The following is an 18,501-nucleotide window of genomic DNA, read 5'->3' as shown; positions in this document are numbered from 1 at the left end:
CACTGTCTTTTGTTTGGAGTAAATACTTTTGGTCTGAAGTGAAAAGTGTGACTCTTTTGGCAGTTCTATTATGTGTGTGTCTGCAGTGTAGTTGGGTTTGTTAATAGTTATATAATAGTTAATTTTGCACCCTTAGATGAATTATTTTACAGCAGTAATTGAGGTGTTTTAGTTACATAATGTAACAGGTGCTGAAACTTAAACTTAGTGACATGAAGATAGATTCACGTGACAAAAAGGAGTTCTTTTTCTTTATTTAACTCTGCTACTTAAAGAAAGTGAAAACATTACACCAACCAGTCACACTGCTTTATCCACCACTTCTCCATACGTCCAGTAGAGGGAGCTGTATCGTCACTTTTGACAAAAGACTTTCAGACGCGTTTCCATCACGGTGAGGCCTTTAACACCTCTGTCTGCTGCTGCTGCTCACAGAGTCACAGATTTTACCTTGATGTCAAAACACATTCACTTTGATCATCAATAGATAAAGTGGATGTTGTTTTGATTCGGTCTATTTCTGTTGCTGCTTTTATCCTGTGTGGACACAGCGATGCTGGTCAAAAATGCTCAACGATACAGGGGGTTTCAGCAATCCGGCTGCACACCCATTGGGGGTCCATGAGTGTTGTCATGGTAACATGCAGTGTGGTTGGCATGAGGCCCTAAAGCCTCACCTCCTTAGATTTATTTCTCAATAACTTCTCCTTTTTATTTTGACTGATTTGACTTTGTGGGATGTTTTTGTTTATTTGTATAATCACCTGACTATTTTTATTTTTATTTTCTGTCCACAGATGGAGCAGGTGTCAGACGATGAGTTGGACCATGGAGCGGAGGAGGACAGTGATAAGGAGGACCAGGATTTGGACAAGATGTTTGGTGCCTGGTTGGGGGAGCTGGACAAGCTTACGCAGGTTAACATGCACGGACACACACACACACACACACACACACATATTGATGATAATAATGGTGGCGATTTGCCATAATATGGGATCAAACAGGTAGCGGATCATGGAGAATAGATAGAGCTGTTACCATAGCAACCCCAACACTGATACTCATTCTGTCTCCAGTTATTGTATCCTAGCAACACCCTTCCCACCAGTTCAGAGCGAGTGTCTAAGTGAGCGAGTGAATGTGTGTGCGTGCGTGCCTTGTGCGTACTTCTCAACGCCGCGGATCCTGCCTTCATAACTTTTTATATTTCTGAATTTCTTCTTCTTATCTTTTTTCCTCCTTTTATCTCTTCCTTCCATTTATTTGGTGGCCTGAGTAAATTAGTATTCCTCATTGTGCCCTTTATTAGTTTTAAGATTTATCATATTTTGTGAGATGAACTTGTTGCTGCATATATTCAGTGGTTGGACTGTAGTGCGTTGACGATGTGCATGTGTTCACCAACTGTTTCCTGTGTGTTTGTTCCTCTGCAGAGTCTGGATGATGGCAGGCCACAGAAAGCACTGCAGAAGCCTCCTCTCAGACAAGAGACAAACATGGCCAACTTTTCCTACAGATTCTCTATGTACAACATTAACGGTGAGGCTTGACTTTGAGCTAATCTGAAGACAATTTGTTCTACCTCCTGCTCTCTGCTCATAATTCTGTTTCCTTCATACTTTACTCTGTGCAGAGGCCTTGAACCAGGGAGAGACAGTTGACCTGGACGCCCTCATGGCGGACCTCTGCTCCATTGAGCAGGAGCTCAGTACAATTTCCAGACCAAATTCCACATCTCGGGGACAGAGCAAAGGCCAACAGAGGGCGCCTGGACGCAGTGCAAGCACGAAGCACACAGGCACCGGTGGAGGAGGGAGCAGCGGAGGTAGTTTTGCTGCGTTAATAATTCTGCTTCTACACAATCTCTGAAGTAATTCGACTGGAATTGAAATGTTTTGCAATTTTTTGTTGAAAATTCATCACCATCAAAGACTATATGATTTTTTTTCCTGCCTTTAGGAGTTATTCACAACAATTTATCCTGATTTATGAAAGACTCTGGCGTTGATTTTTTTTTTTTTTTCACTACTAGGAAGCACGAGTAGCAGCACCCGAGCCTCCCCTGCCAACACAGTAAGAGGCAACAGCCGCCCCGCAGCCTCAAACATCTCCCTGGACGACATCACCTCTCAGCTGGAGAAGGCGTCCTTGAGCATGGACGAGGCTGCTCGGCAAACCTCCTCATCTTCCTCCTCGTCTTCATCCTCTTCATTCTCGTCCACCACGCTCCGCCGGCCCTCATCGGGGTCCTCTGGCGGTGGGCAACACCGCAGGACGGGCTCTATGGGGGGCGTCAGTGAGCAGGAGGCGCCGTCACAGCGGTCTAGTGTCAACTCAGCATGTGCCTCCGCCTCCAGTATGGACTCACTGGACATTGACAAAGTAATGACGGCATCAGAGGTGGAGAGTCGCAGCAGCTCCAGCTCACAAGGACAAAACCAGACGAGCACTGAGGTACGAGACGCACGGACAATGACACACACACAGCAGGTGCTGCAGGCAACAGTGTTATTTAGCAGACAGTGTCTTGACTGTGGTTCAGCTCATGTCCTGCATGTTTGATCACACGTGATGTTTGGAAAGAACCAGCATGCCTGAATGAAACTGGAGCTTCGTTCACATTTATTCATCTGTATTTGGAAAACAGCATGAATTCTGCTCCACGTTTGCCTAATACACTAACATTGTGTTTTCAAACCTCAGGAAATGGGGTTTGAAATGTTGTTTGTTTTTTGATGAGGTCACAGTCTGTTGGATGAAGTTGATAATAATAAGGCTACATCACCTGAAGCATGTGTCCTGACGCACCTTGCATGTTTTCATGATGTCCATGTTTTTTCATCTTTTTTCTTTTGTTTCTATCACACACACACACACACACACACACAAACACACACACTGCTCCCATCTTTGCTTGCACATCCTGGCTTTCTCAGCATGTCACACTGCGGAGGGCCAATAGTAATCCAGTCAGACGTCAGCTTGACTTCACCTCCCAGGAGGGCGGTGTGGACCGGGCCACTGTAAGTGTGTGAGTTTGCACGTGTGCATGTTAGTGCATGACATAACTCCTTCAGTGTGTTTGTGTGTATGATTGATCAGGGGATAATAGTGTTACGTCTTCCTCTAAACCTTTCCTTTTTAATTTATTTAATTATCGATGACATTGATGAAGATGGCGGTGTTTTGGGTTTTTAAACAGGTGTTTGAGTGAGATACCCACACATTGTGAGAACAGCCATTAATATCACTGACCATAAAAACATTTCACTGATTTCTGTCGGTGCCAACAGTGTGTTCCTCTCCCGTTTAAGCAGGTTTAAAAATCTAAACTACTGATTTAATGTGTAAACATACATTTTGAATTTAATTTAGCACAGTGGTTCCCAAATTGTGAGTCAACCCCATGGCTATTGCAGGGGGTCGGAGGAATGCAAATTTAATGTTTAATGTGTTCCCTTTATTCATTGGGAAGAGCAGTGTTGTGTTTGACATAGAAGTTATTGGATTTTGAAGCGATCGCTGTAACTTTGGGGGAGAGGGGAGTCTTCAATGATCTTATCGACTAAAAGGTGGGTAGAAAAAGTTTGGGAACCACTGATTTAGCCAACATGAGTCCAGCATTTGATTAATGCCTAATTGTGTAGATGTTTGTAGTAGACTATAGTACTGTAGTATTGCCCTGTAGCCCAGAGCAGTATCCATAATGGATATGGTATTATTTCAGAGTGAGTGTATGCTTTATTGTGTATCATTTTTGTTAGTGTCACAATCATGGCCTGTGTTCCACAGCAGCAGCTAATGACAGACACGGCTGCTCAGCTCTTCATTAATGGAATCGTCTCTCACTTCACTGCTTTTACACAAAAAAATCATCTGATTACCTTGCATTATTAATCTGCCTTAAAGTTGTTTATCATTAATCTTCTTCCTTTATTTTTCCTCTGCTCCTCCTCCTCTCCTTCTTTATTTTCTCCTCTCTTCCTCACCCCAGCACTCCTATTTGGACCAAGAAACCTCACTCATTCTGAAAAGCATAGCAGGAAAACCTTCTCACCTCCTGACCAAGGTGACCTACTCACACACTGGCTCCTTTGTTTACTTTTGTTTTCTGTTTGTGAGTGAACACTGCTCATCTTCACTGCTTTGCATGTCTGAAAAAACCCACCTGCTGCTCACAGTTAATTGTGTTTTTAAAATAGAGGTCAAAGGTTATTAAATCATCTGTGGGAGATGACAAAAGTCAACCTGCTGATGAGTTTAGCTCTGAACAGACAGGAGTGAGATGGATGAGACAAAATAACATTTAAAAATCACAATTTTTATTTTATTATTTTGCTAAAATTAAAAGAAGACCAGAGACAATGGTAATTGAACCAGTACTGAAGTAGATGTCAAATAAATATATTTATAGGTCAAAAATCTGCATGCATCTTAGAAGAAGCTGTTCTTTGTGAACAGTGTGACTGTTTTAAACCTTGGATTGTTGATAACTTAGTAAGGTGTAGAAATGAAAGAGGCTACAGGAGGGGCAGGGGGAGAGGGAGGAAGTGAATGTGTCTCATGTACTTGTACATGTATTTCTACATCAACACTGTGACCCAGATTGACTCTGGGATTAAATCTTAGTGACCCCCTCGTGACCTAAGTATACAAACACACACTCGTACACACTCACACTGGGTCGGCAAAAAGCCCTGCCACTAACAGGACCGTGTGTGTGTGTTTCTGTGTGTGTGTTGTCACTGAACTGAAGCTCCAGGGGTCCAGGCTCAGTCACAGTTCTGTTTCTCCTTCTGACTGGTGTTCAGAGGACAGGCTGTTGTCAAGAGTGGCTCACTGATTGGCTGATCCCCGTCGTCTGCTGTTTTTCTATGGGATTATGCTTTTGCTTGATTGTTCACACTTCCAAACCTCTACATCTCCTTAGGAGAGAATTAGACAGAGGAAAAAGAGGGGGTGAGGGTGATGGAGAGGGAGGGATGAGTGAGGGGCGGGGCATCTTCTGTCTGACTCTGCTTGTAGTGGAGTTGTGATCATCTGAGATGCACACGCCAGAACGTGTTAGTGATCCTCCACCTTCACCGAGCTCAGGGTTTGTAGTTGACTGCAGTAGGACATGCTGTAGGTTTCTGAGGAATTCTATGGAAAAACTTCAGCAGCATCTTGTTTTTTTGATGCTTTCTTATTCATTTATAAAAAGTGGAGAGAAGTTTTGATGCTTCGCAGGGTTTTTTTCCGCCTTTCCATTTTTGCCACGTTCTTGTTATCAACACCCAAGCTCTTCCTCCGTCTCTGAAGCTTCAGGGATCTTCAGCCATCGTTCCCTCCTTTGCTCTGAAGTGAGATCAAAGGGAAACTGCAGCAGCTCCACATAATTTTGAATATGGAAGCATAGAAGGCGAACTGAGCGCCATATTTGAGACGCTGGACCAGTGTCACAGTAGCATCACTTTATTGATTTGACTCTGGTCACATTTTTGAACACTGACATAATAAAACACACCTTTGGAATGGATGTGATGGCATCCTGTTGGAGGGGGCAGGTAAGACGCTAAAAAAGGACAAATAGGACATGAGATGCTGCAGAGCTGTTTCAGTGTCTGATTTAGGGTTTTGATTTAAATGGTTTAGAACCGTTTGAGTTTAATGTAAGTCGCAAGGTCTTTTTGTAGAAGCTCCAATAGATCCTTTTGTTTTGTAAAGGATCTTGTTGTATAAAAGCTGTGAAATAAGTCTTTGACCTCTTGTAAATATAGAGAAATTATACATTAAAATCTTCATGTGAGGTGTTTCTTCTACAATAACCACAAATTAGAACTGCTGTTTTATTCACTGACATACAGATACAATAACAATCTTATTAAAACCTTTCTTTGCTTCTGAATAAAAATGCATCATGTTGACTTTAGAAATGTCAGTTATATAAAATTTCTGTCATATACAACAGAATTTGAAAAATGAAAAGAAAAATCTCTTTTACAGGAGTAATGTTTTCTGTACATTTTGTGCTACGGTATTCCTCATGATAAATCATATTTTTAATTTTATAATAATTCATCTTCATGATTCAGCTCCACCGTCCGCTCCTGTGTGAATGACAGCTGCCTTAACGGTGTCTCTGTCTCTACATTCAGGAGGAACAAGCAGCCAAACTGAAGGCTGAGAAGATTCGAGTTGCCCTGGAAAAAATCAAAGAAGCGCAGGTGAAAAAGGTAACATCACTTCTTTGATTCCTACATTGTTGCCGCTCCTTCTCACTTGTTTAAAAAGCCAGGCCGACTCTGCTAGCATAACTGCTGTCTCGTTGTATTCAACTGACATCAGTCACAGTGAAGAGAGTGAAATGCAGGGGAAAGTAGGTCATTGCAGCATTTCATTTCATGTGTCTGTGTGTGTGTGAGCGTATGCGTGTGTGTGTGTGTGTTTGTGTTCCTCTGAAGGGAAGGAAAGAGGGCCTTAAATGTGCTGTGTGTACGTATGTTTGTTTTAAGACAATGCACAATCATTCTGTGTAAGATACTACACTCATTTACTGGTCCTAACAAAGCGTGAAGGATCTGGGACGTCGTTCTCCAGAGACGTTTCATTGTGTTTCCTCACACAAGTTGACACTGGGCTGAACAGACCAGGCCATTTTAATCAGCAGTTTTCACCAGTGAATGAAATGTCTCTGTGAATGGAACTAATGAATTTAGCAGAATGGCTTCCTTTTTAAAGTCTGGATGAACAAAGAACGTCTTCAGGCCTTGCTGTGAATAAACCGTGGCAAAATGTAATTGTTAGTTCTGCAGCTGTCAGCGTTTTAGACTGAACCACACAATTTCTTCATTCTGAATAAATAGAGTTTAATTTACATTGGATAAAATTAACTTTATTTATATTTGTTAGTATATACGTCATCTTTATTTGAAGCATTTAAATTCCATTTGTCTTTATAATTAATTTAGCCCAAACTATATTTTAACAATAAAAGCAACAATAATGGTCATTCCTGGTAAAAAAAGAAGTTCAATTATATTTGTTGTTGTTTCCATCTTGACAGTAGTAGTTTAGTAATAAAGGCTCTTTTCTTTGTTTTTCCCTCAGACTAAGCTAGATTTGGCACGTGTGCATTTGTCACATTCAGCTTAAACTAAGCTTGCTGCTTTGAAGGACATTTTATGCTTAGGGATATGAAAACTTGGGCCCGATTACTGGATTATAGTGTTTAGTAGCTGCATGTGACTCCAGTGACCCACATTTGGTGTGGAGAAAGCCCCAAAGAACAATTGAAACATTTGGGTTCTGGAGACCAGCAATTGCAAAAGATAATAACTGAAAAGAAAAAGAAATGTGACTGTGATGTATGTGAGTTGACAAGCTGTGTTCAGACAGACACATTTGGACCAGTGGTCACTAACCTTTAGTGCAGAGCTATGGTGCTGTACGTCTTCACCGTAAATACTTACGTTGTTGAGAGTGTACTACACCACACAAAAATGTTTTAATCTGTTTTTAATATTTAATTATTATATAAATACTTAGTTGTATCTGTTTTATATCCAATAGCAATAAAAATAGCAATAAAATTCATATTCAGCTACAAAATAAACATAATATATTATTTGATTTTTAAATATATTTAAGTAAATAATTCTAATTATTATTTTATATTGAGCGCTTTAATGATTTAACTCTTGGAACTTTCTTTTAAATGCAGCTTTGTTTTTTAATTTCAATGCTGACTTAGATAAATTACAAAAACATTACAAAAGAACTTGTTGTTCTTTCTGTGCAACCCAGTCCCAAATGATTTATGGCCAAGTACTGGTCCCCGGCCCAATGTGGTTAAGTATTCTTACCACTTGGAAGTAGAAAACAAGGGACAGCATCTTTTTTCTATGTCTTATTACAATCCACAATCTGTTTTCAATTTTTAACCAGATAATTGTTTAATTTTTGCAATCATAACAAACCTGACTAAAAGTCTCCTCTCGTTCCCCTCGCCTTCAGCTGGTGATCAGGGTCCACATGTCAGATGAGAGCTCCAAGACCATGATGGTGGACGAGCGTCAGTCTGTCAGGCAGGTGCTGGACAGCCTGCTGGACAAGTCTCACTGTGGTTACAGCCCTGACTGGTCTCTGGTGGAAACCATCTCTGAGCTACAGATGGGTGAGAAAGCAGCTGCAGCTGTCTTCTTAACATGGTTTATAGTCTGCCTTAGTCAGCACTGTTAGCACATGGAGAGCACGGAGCACAGAGTCCATGTACACGGTGTAGGTAGTAAATGTCTAAAACTGTTATTAAAGGAGTTTGACAGGGGTTTTTTAAATGGGTTACTAAGAGGAGGTCGACATCGACTTAATCACCGGTGAACCAAACTAAAAGATCGTGAAGATCTCTCACAGATATTATGATGGGCTAAAAGAAGTGTCTCTAATACTCAGTTTAACATATGCTAAACTGAGTGTTTTTTATGACTACCTAGATAAGGAAGACACTCTCTAGAACCAGTCCATACAGATTTTGTTCAAAGACTCAACAGACTTTAGTGCAACATTAAAAAAACAATTTTCTTCAGTGTAATGTCAAGATAAAGTTGAAAACTTCAGAGTATAAGAAAAAAGCCTTTTTGTTGTGTGTCTCTGCAAAAAAAATCTTTTTTCAATTGTAACAAGAAAAATGTGTCAGCACTTCATGCTTTTGTGTCGGTGTTTCTTCCAACCACAGTTAAATAAAAAAAAAGAGCTGTGACTTTATAGTTACTGCTCCACCCAGGAGACAGAACACACCAGCAGAATTAACTCCACATCTGCACATCAGCAGGGGAAAAACTGCAAGCCTGGTATTGTCACGCTCATCTCTGCCAATCCTTCTTTTCATAGAGCGTATTTTTGAGGACCATGAGAACTTGGTGGAGAACCTGTTGAACTGGACCCGGGACAGTCACAACAAACTGATGTTCACCGAACGCATCGAGAAATACGCTCTTTTCAAAAACCCTCAGGTGAGACACTGGGTCCTACAGGCACTGGACAGGGAACTCCTGTCAACTGCAGACCACCAGCAGTCTAACAATGTCCACTCTTGCATCACAAGTGGCGTCTGTTTTTTGTAGATCAGTGTTTTGACATTTAGTTCATTCATTCAGTCTTAGTCTTAGATTAAAGTGTAACTAAGTCCCAAATTAGGCAAAAGCACTGGGGTTTTTTTTTGTCAAGAAAGTTTTTAAATGATTTTAATTAACTCATTTTTTATTTAGATTGGGTTAAGTATGCAATGTTTAATATTTAGATTTTACTAAATGTGGCTTTTATAGAATTCTAATAATAAACTGTGATTTATTAGACTTATTATTATTATTATTATTATTATTATCTTACAACTAGTTATACACTGTTATATTTTTCATTTTTTTAACATAGACATAGATGTATTTTTGTTGAAAAGAGGCTGCTACAAATTTTGCTTCATAACTTGCTTTTTATGAGAAACCTGGTTTGAACTGACTTCTGACGTCCAAGTAAAACATGCAGCTCCATTCAGGACCAGTCTATGACCTGGAACACTGTTATTGTTTACGGATGTTGTGCCATTTCAGATGTTAAGTGAGAAAGACATTTGACATTTACACCCCTCTGCACCTCCTCTCCTTCACTTACAGAACTATCTGCTGGGGCGGAAGGAGACATCAGAAATGGCTGACAGGAATAAAGAGGCTCTGTTAGAGGTGAAACCAGTGGAACGTGCAGTTGCAGGTGAAACAGGGCTGTTTCTTTTGGTACTGACTTGGTTCTATGCTTTTACCTCCTCTAGGAGTGTTTCTGTGGCGTCTCTGTGTCTGTGCCTGAGATTGAAGGTGTCCTGTGGTTGAAGGAGGATGGGAAGAAGTCGTGGAAGAAGCGGTACTTCCTCCTGAGGGCTTCTGGGATCTACTACGTGCCAAAGGGCAAGGCCAAGGTAAATGAATGTGACTAGAATAAAGACAGAATGTAGAAAATAAATGGCTGAGCTGTTATGAGAAGCAGACACACTCAGTCAACTCAGTGGTATTTCCTGTTTGCAGCTTCATGCCTGTTGTGTTGTTTTTTTTGCTGCTGATTTGCACAGCACATGTGCAGTGACTTCTTGGGCTGTAATCAGCCAAAGAAAATTTTGGTCGACTGAAGCCGGGAAATTTTGACTCCTCGACAGGAGTAGTTCAAAAGCCTCACTGTAGTCAAATGTGTTCAACTGTGTATCATTGTCTCTTCTGTCCCCCAGGCCTCCAGAGATCTCGTCTGCTTCCTGCAGTTAGACCATGTGAACGTGTATTATGGTCAGGACTATCGCAGCAAATACAAGGCTCCCACTGACTACTGCCTGGCCCTGAAGGTGAATTTTATTATTCGTCTGTGAAAACCTAATAAATTAATGTTGATTTGTGAAGCGTTTGGGGATGGTAAAATAAACATTTCATTTTACAGCATCCACAAATCCAGAAGAAGTCACAGTACATTAAATACCTTTGCTGCGATGATGTCAGGACTCTGCACCAATGGGTGAATGGAATTCGAATCGCCAAGGTATGTCTGACGCCATTGCCTGTTTTAATTGTTCTGGGTTTAAAACTTTTTATACTGGTGTTAAAAACGTATCTTGTGTTTGTGTAGTATGGAAAGCAGCTCTACGGAAACTACCAGGAGGCCATGAAGAGGACAGAGGCTGCCTATGATTGGTCGTCTCTGTCGACCTCCAGCATCAGATCAGGGTCCAGCTCAGTTAGTATTCCAGGTCAGTCCTTCAGATTTATCTTTAGTGATATTTCATTCACATGGGTCACACACACACGGAGCCCTAATCCTTGTCTTTGGTTTCCAGAGTCCCAGTCCAATCACTCAGGCCACTCAGACAGTGGTGTGGACACAGGATCTCATGGTCGGTCACAGAGTGTGGTGAGCTCCATTTTCTCAGAGGCCTGGAAGAGGGGAACCCAAATTGAAGAAAACACTAAGGTACTAAGGTCTCCATCCCTGTCTCTCCGTCTCAACCTAAAGACATAGGTTATTCACTAACTGAACTAACGTGCAATTGACACTTCTGACAGATGAGGATGGAGGCGTCCAGGTCAGGCACCCTGCCCCACGCTTCCCACAGTCATCGGCATCACAGCCAGCATTCACTGGACCACGCAGCCTTAACCCCTCCACCATCACAGAATCCACCATCACAGAATCCACCACAGACACCAGTGCAGATGCAGGCGTTGACCCAGCAACAGCAGCAACATCAACTACAACAACAAGTGCAACAGCAGCAACAATTGCAGCAGCAGCAACAAGTGCAAGAGCAGCAACGGATGCAAGAGCAGCAACGGCTCCAAGAACAGCAACGGCTGCAAGAGCAGCAACGGCTGCAGCAACAGCAGCAACAACTACAACAACAAGTGCAACAGCAGCAACAACTGCAAGAGCAGCAACGGCTGCAGCAGCAACATCAACTACAACAAGTGCAACAGCAGCAACAACTGCAGGAGCAGCAGCAACTGCAACAACTGCAGGAGCAGCAACGGCTGCTGCTGCAGCAACGGCAGCAGCAACTGCAACAAGAAGTGCAACAGAAGCAACAACTGCAAGAGCAGCAACGGCTGCCGCTGCAGCAACGGCAGCAGCAACTGCAACAACTGCAGGAGCAGCAGCAACTGCAACAAGAAGTGCAACAGAAGCAACAGCTGCAAGAGCAGCAACGGCTGCCGCTGCAGCAACGGCAGCAGCAACTGCAACAAGAAGTGCAACAGAAGCAACAACGGCAAGAGCAGCAACGGCTGCCGCTGCAGCAACGGCAGCAGCAACTGCAACAAGAAGTGCAACAAAAGCAACAACTGCAAGAGCAGCAACGGCTGCCGCTGCAGCAACGGCAGCAGCAACTGCAACAAAAAGTGCAACAGAAGCAACAGCTGCAAGAGCAGCAACGGCTGCAGCAGCAACATCAACTACAACAAATGCAACAGCAGCAACAACTGCAGGAGCAGCAACGGCTCCTGCTGCAGCAACGGCAGCAGCAACTGCAACAAAAAGTGCAACAGAAGCAACAACGGCAAGAGCAGCAACGGCTGCCGCTGCAGCAACGGCAGCAGCAACTGCAACAACTGCAGGAGCAGCAACGGCTGCTGCTGCAGCAACGGCAGCAGCAACTGCAACAACTGCAGGAGCAGCAGCAACTGCAACAAAAAGTGCAACAGAAGCAACAACGGCAAGAGCAGCAACGGCTGCCGCTGCAGCAACGGCAGCAGCAACTGCAACAACTGCAGGAGCAGCAGCAACTGCAACAAGAAGTGCAACAAAAGCAACAACTGCAAGAGCAGCAACGGCTGCAGCAGCCACATCAACTACAACAAGTGCAACAGCAGCAACAACTGCGGGAGCAGGAGCAACTGCAACAACTGCAGGAGCAGCAGCAACTGCAACAACTGCAGGAGCAGCAGCAACTGCAACAAAAAGTGCAACAGAAGCAACAACGGCAAGAGCAGCAACGGCTGCAGCAGCCACATCAACTACAACAAGTGCAACAGCAGCAACAACTGCAAGAGCAGCAACGGCTGCCGCTGCAGCAACGGCAGCAGCAACTGCAACAACTGCAGGAGCAGCAACGGCTCCTGCTGCAGCAACGGCAGCAGCAACTGCAACAACTGCAGGAGCAGCAACGGCTCCTGCTGCAGCAACGGCAGCAGCAACTGCAACAACTGCAGGAGCAGCAACGGCTGCTGCTGCAGCAACGGCAGCAGCAACTGCAACAAAAAGTGCAACAGAAGCAACAGCTGCAAGAGCAGCAACGGCTGCCGCTGCAGCAACGGCAGCAGCAACTGCAACAAAAAGTGCAACAGAAGCAACAGCTGCAAGAGCAGCAACGGCTGCAGCAGCCACATCAACTACAACAAGTGCAACAGCAGCAACAACTGCGGGAGCAGCAGCAACTGCAACAAAAAGTGCAACAGAAGCAACAGCTGCAAGAGCAGCAACGGCTGCCGCTGCAGCAACGGCAGCAGCAACTGCAACAACTGCAGGAGCAGCAGCAACTGCAACAAAAAGTGCAACAGAAGCAACAGCTGCAAGAGCAGCAACGGCTGCCGCTGCAGCAACGGCAGCAGCAACTGCAACAAGAAGTGCAACAGAAGCAACAGCTGCAAGAGCAGCAACGGCTGCAGCAGCAACATCAACTACAACAAGTGCAACAGCAGCAACAACTGCAAGAGCAGCAACGGCTGCCGCTGCAGCAACGGCAGCAGCAACTGCAACAAGAAGTGCAACAGAAGCAACAGCTGCAAGAGCAGCAACGGCTGCAGCAGCAACTACAACAACAACTACTGCAACAGCAGCAGAATGTACTGCACAAGCAGCAGCAACAACTACAGCAACAACTACAGCAGCAGCAGCAGCAGCAACAAAAAAAGCAACCGCCAGCGCAACAAACACAGCAGCAGTACCTGCAGTACCTGCCTCCACCACCTGGGTCTCCTCAAAAAGCCCCACAGCAACCAACACAGTCTCCACAGCGCCATCAACAGCCACCACAGGAGCATCCTCTCCCACCTGCCCCACCCCCACAGACAGTCGTCACTTATAACCACATGCCTCCACAGCAGCAACAGCAGCATCAGCCTCCTCCACCTCCTCCTCCGCCACCTCCACCACCTCCCCCTCCTCCTGTTCAGATGGTGTCGCACCATTCGCCCGCTCTCAACATGTACAAGTTCAGCACCATCACCAGGCTGCGGAATCAAAATGCAGCCAGTCAAAACAAGCTTCCCAGTCTGGGCCCAACCCGCACACCGACGCCACCTGCGGCTCAGGTGACTGTCAAACCAAATGTAAATCATATCGCAGCAAGGACTAATGTCCCACCTCCTCCTCCACCACCTCCTCCCCCTCCGCCCTGCATGCCCGCACCAGGTTCAGCCATGGCTGTGCTGAAGCTGGGACCGAGTCCAGCCACCACGCCATCCTGCTTTCCTCCACCCCCAGCACCTCTGTCTGCTCCACATATGAACGGAACAGCCTTTCCTCCTCCTCCACCCCCACCCCCAGCTCCACCTGCACCAGCTCCCATGAGTCAGCGGGTTTACTCCACCGGACTGAAGCAGGCTCTGAAGGAACGCTTTCCCAGCCCACCACGGGACCTGCTGTGTCCTAATGGAGATCTTGATGAGTCGCCACCTCCGGCCCCTGCTCCACCACCACCTCCCCCTCCTCCACCTCCACCACCTCCACCGCCACCTCCTCCTCCCCAACAGTTGCCAGAACCAGCCCAGTTTCCGCCTCCTCCTGGACCTCCGCTGGCCCCTCCTAAAACCTTCACCCAAGGCTTTGTCCACAAACCTGTGTCGCCCGTCTCACCTTTTCCTCCCGCTCCGCCGCCAGCTGCTTTAGGAGGCCCAACTCCACCACCACCACCACCTCCTCCTCCTCCTGCACCTCTCAAGAAGCAGTTCAGCCTCCAGGCAGGGCACAGCACCTCCATCGTCCACCCTCCTCCAACTCTGCCCAAGCAGCACAGCCTGTCCAAACCACCTGTCTCAACAGGAGGACCTCCTGCCATGTCGTTAGTGAAACAACTAGCCAGTCAGTTTCCAGGAGCTTCCTTGCCAGTCGTGAATCCAGCCGAGCTCCCCAAACCTCCCCTCTCTCCTCCTGCAGTCAAGACCAAACCAAAATGGCAGCCTGGTGGCAGCCAGCAGCTCCAGTCTACTGACTTTCCTCCACCTCCTTCAGAAAACAACGCTGGCTTCCCTGCACCACCTCCTCCACCGCCACCTCCCCCAGCTCCTGTTGGTGGTCCCACTCCACCCCCACCTCCTCTTCCACCCGGGAATCTTGGATCCCCCATCAGGAGGTCACCATCAGGTTCGTCCAATTCAGGACTAAAGAAACCTCCTCCTACTCCACAGAGAAACTCCAGCATCAAGTCCAACGGTTCCTCCTCCTATGAAGAGTCCAGGAGGAACTTGCTCAGCAAGTTTGCTCCACAGAGCAGCACTTCTTCCTCATCCACATGCCCTGCTTCCTCCTCCTCTGGATCTCCTTCCAAGGAGCTCTCTGCTGGACCCCCTGCTCCTCCTAAACCAGGCAAGCTCAACCTGTCCAACTTGCCTTTGGCTCTTCAGGCCAAAGTGAGCCAGACAAAGCAGTCTGGTGGTGATTTCCCTTCCCCACCTCCTGACTGTGGCTACTTTCCACCTCCTCCTCCACCCAATGATTTGTTTCCCCCTCCACCACCTCCCACTAATGAAGTGCACAGCACAGGGCCTCCGAAGGTTGCAGTGGTTAACCCCCAGCCTCAGGCTCCGCCTCCTCCACCACCTGTACCCCTTGTCAGCAACTCAACATGGAGTAAGGGCTCACTGAAAAAGACTCCTCCCCCAACACTCGCACGGCGTAGTAACACCACCCCTGAACCTCCTCCACTCTCCCCACCTCCACCCACCTCCCCAAAGGGCAGCTCGGGGCAGCCCAACTTCCTAGCAGACCTGAACCGAACACTGAAGCGAAAATCAGTGGGTCGTCAGAGTTCTCTGAACTCCGCCAGCCTCTTGGGAAAGTCTGACCCTGCAGGGACCATGGATGACATGGCACTGCCTCCACCTCCACCTGAGCTGCTCCTGGACAACGTGAGGCAAAGCAACGGAGGGAATGGGGGCTACATGTCCGGGAACATCTCAGGCTATGCAACACTGCGGCGAGGACCTCCACCTGCTCCCCCTAAACGTGGAGACGCCACCAAGCTCACCGGGTAGTGTTGAACGCCTTCATGCCTGAAGTGACATGGGACAGTTGTTCAAATAAGTGGGAAGTAAAATCCCAGGTCACGTCTGTCCCCCCGGGGTCACCGTGACAAAAGACTTTGTACATAATCAAATCTTAACCCGGCCGTTAACACTTAGCATTTGCTAATTTTTGCTTTTTTTTTAAAACATGCTTTGCATTTTCTGCATCTGCAGGATTTACAATATGGGTCCATTAATGAGCAGAGCAGGTCAGTTTGAAATCACAGAAAACTAGAATTTCTATGATTGCCTAAACTCTCTGGAAAAAAAACACCTCTATTGTAAATCCTGGTACATGGAGCAGGTTGGAATCAGAGTTTTTTTCAAATGTTACTGGATCCAAGTCTGAGCCAAACAATGTATTTGCTTCTTTGCCACAAGTCTGTGCCACGTACCGGAGACGACAACGTTAGACATAAACCCCACAGGTTCTCTGTGCTTTGGTTCTGCATGGACCTCAAGTAACCAGTTAGCTGTAAAACATGAAGCTGTTGCAGTGAGTATGCATGTGTGTGTGAGGGAGAGAGACGTGCAATGAGCATGCATATGTGTGTATATGATCATATGGAGGCAAAACAGTTATTGGTTGAACTATGATGGCAGTCTTTCCACACAGCAGTGCAGTGTTGGTTCACTGAACTCTACTTTGTTTAAAAGAAAATAAATTGAATAGTCGAGGAACTCTGATGCTGACGTCCAGCACAGAATAGGTGCTCGATGGAAGACGGCTAATTGGTCAGAAGATTATTTATCTCTCACAGAAACTGGTTTCCCTTTAAAGTCCACATTTGTTCGAGCTGCAGAACACTGCACTGCTGAGTGGAAGCACAGCTGCAGACGAGGCAATTGTGAAGGCGTTTGCTTTTATATAGAATTATTTAACGATTAATGAATGGAAGGATTTTTTTACGTGTCTGTTTTTTGATAGATGGTCCACGAGGTTTGCCGTGAAACAGAAAACTAGTAATAAAAGAATGTATACCAAGAAACACAACACTAAGGAGCAAACTTTGACCCTGTTTAGACCCGGTAATAATGTCAGACCTGAGTGATGTGAGACCAGCTAGAGGTTTACTGTGACCTCACTATGAAAATTATATGTCGCCGTCTTCTCCAATTATTAATTTCTCCATAAGTTTGACTTTGAAAAAAAAAAAAAGACTGTATGTAAGAAATGGGTGGAGCTGGAGGTGCTACAGTCCAGGTTCTCATTGAACAGGAGTTGTGTTTTATGAATTAAGAGAAAAATAGAGGATGGGAGAAAAATGGGAGGGCGGTTATGATTGGTCACTGTGTTTGATTGACAGCATGATGGTCCAGAAGAAGCATGGTGATTGTAAACTTTACTGGTGTTAGGTCCTTGGTAACAGTGGTAAACATCTGTGTTGGGTTGACTGGTTGGTTAACTGTAGTATATTTGAATGGTTTATTCATTAGTGAACTCCTGCAGACCCTGCCTTAATGAGTAAAGTCATGTTATTATCGGTCTTGTTACCACCTGTCCTCAAATCTCCAAATGCATTCCAAGGAGCTTATAGGACACATTCAGTCATTCAGACCTGCACCGGGAGCTGTCCACGTGTGTCCAAATCTCAGACAGAATCTAGTATCAGGTCTGAACAGGGACTTCAACACCTGAACTGTTACACCGCACAAGACTAGTACAGATCAGAAGGAAACCATAATCCCCCATTAACACAGTGAGGTGAAAGAAGACTCTTCACCGTCTGGAGACAAACTGGACTGTTGTATATGGTGATGAAGGTGGTGCTATGTGTTTGACATCTGTACTTCATTTTCACCATTATATCCCATCAGTGTGTGTGACTGCACAGTCACAGTTGCTGCTCAACTACTGTCATCACTGACATCAAAACCCAGGAAGTGCAGATCAGACTGGTATATGTAGTTAATGTACAGAACGTTCATCATCATCATTACTGTTTCTGACTGTAATTTACAGGGATTTTATGTTTAATTATTATTATTATTATTATTATTCTAAAAACTGGGTCATGAAGTTCGGCTTTACTCTATCACGGCTGTGTCTTTATTTTAAGGGTGCTACTTATCTTATAGTCAACATGTCGTCATGTGACGTGGGTCACGTTTCACCCGTATCGGCTGTAGTGTGGATGCGTGTGTCTGTGTTTGTGTGTGAGCGAGTGTATGTGTGTGTGTGTGTTGAGGGGGGACGGGTGGGGTCAACGGTCAAGGTGTCTTCGTCCTGCTCAGCCACAGATGTTTGAGTCCATATCATGGTCCGTGGCTGCAGTACAGTATGTAAGTTATTAATGTGCTGATGTGAACACGTGGAAGCCAAATGAAATGAAATGAAGAAAAGTGGTTGCAGATCAAGTCAAAGTGTCCTCTTGCATATAAACTGAAAGTCACAATATAAATGTTAAATCAGAAAACCTGCCTCCAGTCTTTTTTAGTCTTTTAGTCTTTTTTATTTTACCACGTCACGTGGATCAGGTGTGACTCGATACTCGACGCTTCACGAAAACTGCTAAAGGGGAAGGTACATTTCGTGCGCCCTCTAGTGGATAAATTGTGGAGAAAGTGTTTGGGGCAGAAAAAAACATTTGGAGCGACTTGTGTTTAAAATACATGAGTGAATATGAACTGGAAACTCAACACATTATATTTGAAGTTCGGTTTCTAAGCAGTAACTTCACTGATGTTCACTCCAGGAAATTGCTGAAAGCAGCTC

General features: G+C 45.1%; 2 protein-coding genes across 2 annotated transcripts in view; both read left to right on the top strand.

The window, feature by feature from the left end:
* Positions 1–625, top strand: part of LOC103389892 (ras-associated and pleckstrin homology domains-containing protein 1-like) — a 25,019-nt gene extending 24,394 nt beyond the window's left edge. The window contains exon 6 of the mRNA XM_025062049.1: positions 552–625. Within this exon, the coding sequence (XP_024917817.1) occupies positions 552–625 (74 nt within the window). The remainder of the gene's footprint in view (positions 1–551) is intronic.
* On the top strand, positions 22–18,202 carry raph1b (Ras association (RalGDS/AF-6) and pleckstrin homology domains 1b). The gene is made up of 19 exons (XM_025062048.1): positions 22–917; positions 1,437–1,542; positions 1,637–1,828; positions 2,036–2,457; positions 2,940–3,026; positions 3,998–4,072; positions 6,141–6,218; positions 7,999–8,158; positions 8,872–8,993; positions 9,651–9,716; positions 9,803–9,946; positions 10,250–10,360; positions 10,453–10,551; positions 10,639–10,759; positions 10,847–10,980; positions 11,073–11,641; positions 12,738–12,950; positions 13,029–13,309; positions 13,426–18,202. The coding sequence occupies exons 1-19, from the start codon at positions 798–800 to the stop codon at positions 15,753–15,755; spliced, it is 5,430 nt and encodes a 1,809-aa protein (XP_024917816.1). The 5' UTR covers positions 22–797; the 3' UTR covers positions 15,756–18,202.
* Positions 18,203–18,501: the final 299 nt, after the last annotated feature.

Source organism: Cynoglossus semilaevis, chromosome 14 (assembly GCF_000523025.1).
Source record: "Cynoglossus semilaevis isolate Cse_v1.0 chromosome 14, Cse_v1.0, whole genome shotgun sequence".
Lineage (NCBI taxonomy): Eukaryota > Metazoa > Chordata > Actinopteri > Pleuronectiformes > Cynoglossidae > Cynoglossus > Cynoglossus semilaevis.
This window is presented reverse-complemented; position numbering and strand designations above follow the sequence as displayed.

Coding starts and splice junctions, on each gene's coding strand:
- raph1b (XM_025062048.1), top strand. CDS start 798: ATGGAGCAGGTGTCAGACGATGAGTTGGACCATGGAGCGGAGGAGGAC. Junction 1,829..2,035: donor TGGAGGAGGGAGCAGCGGAG/GTAGTTTTGCTG, acceptor TTTCACTACTAG/GAAGCACGAGTAGCAGCACC. Junction 10,361..10,452: donor ACTACTGCCTGGCCCTGAAG/GTGAATTTTATT, acceptor TTCATTTTACAG/CATCCACAAATCCAGAAGAA.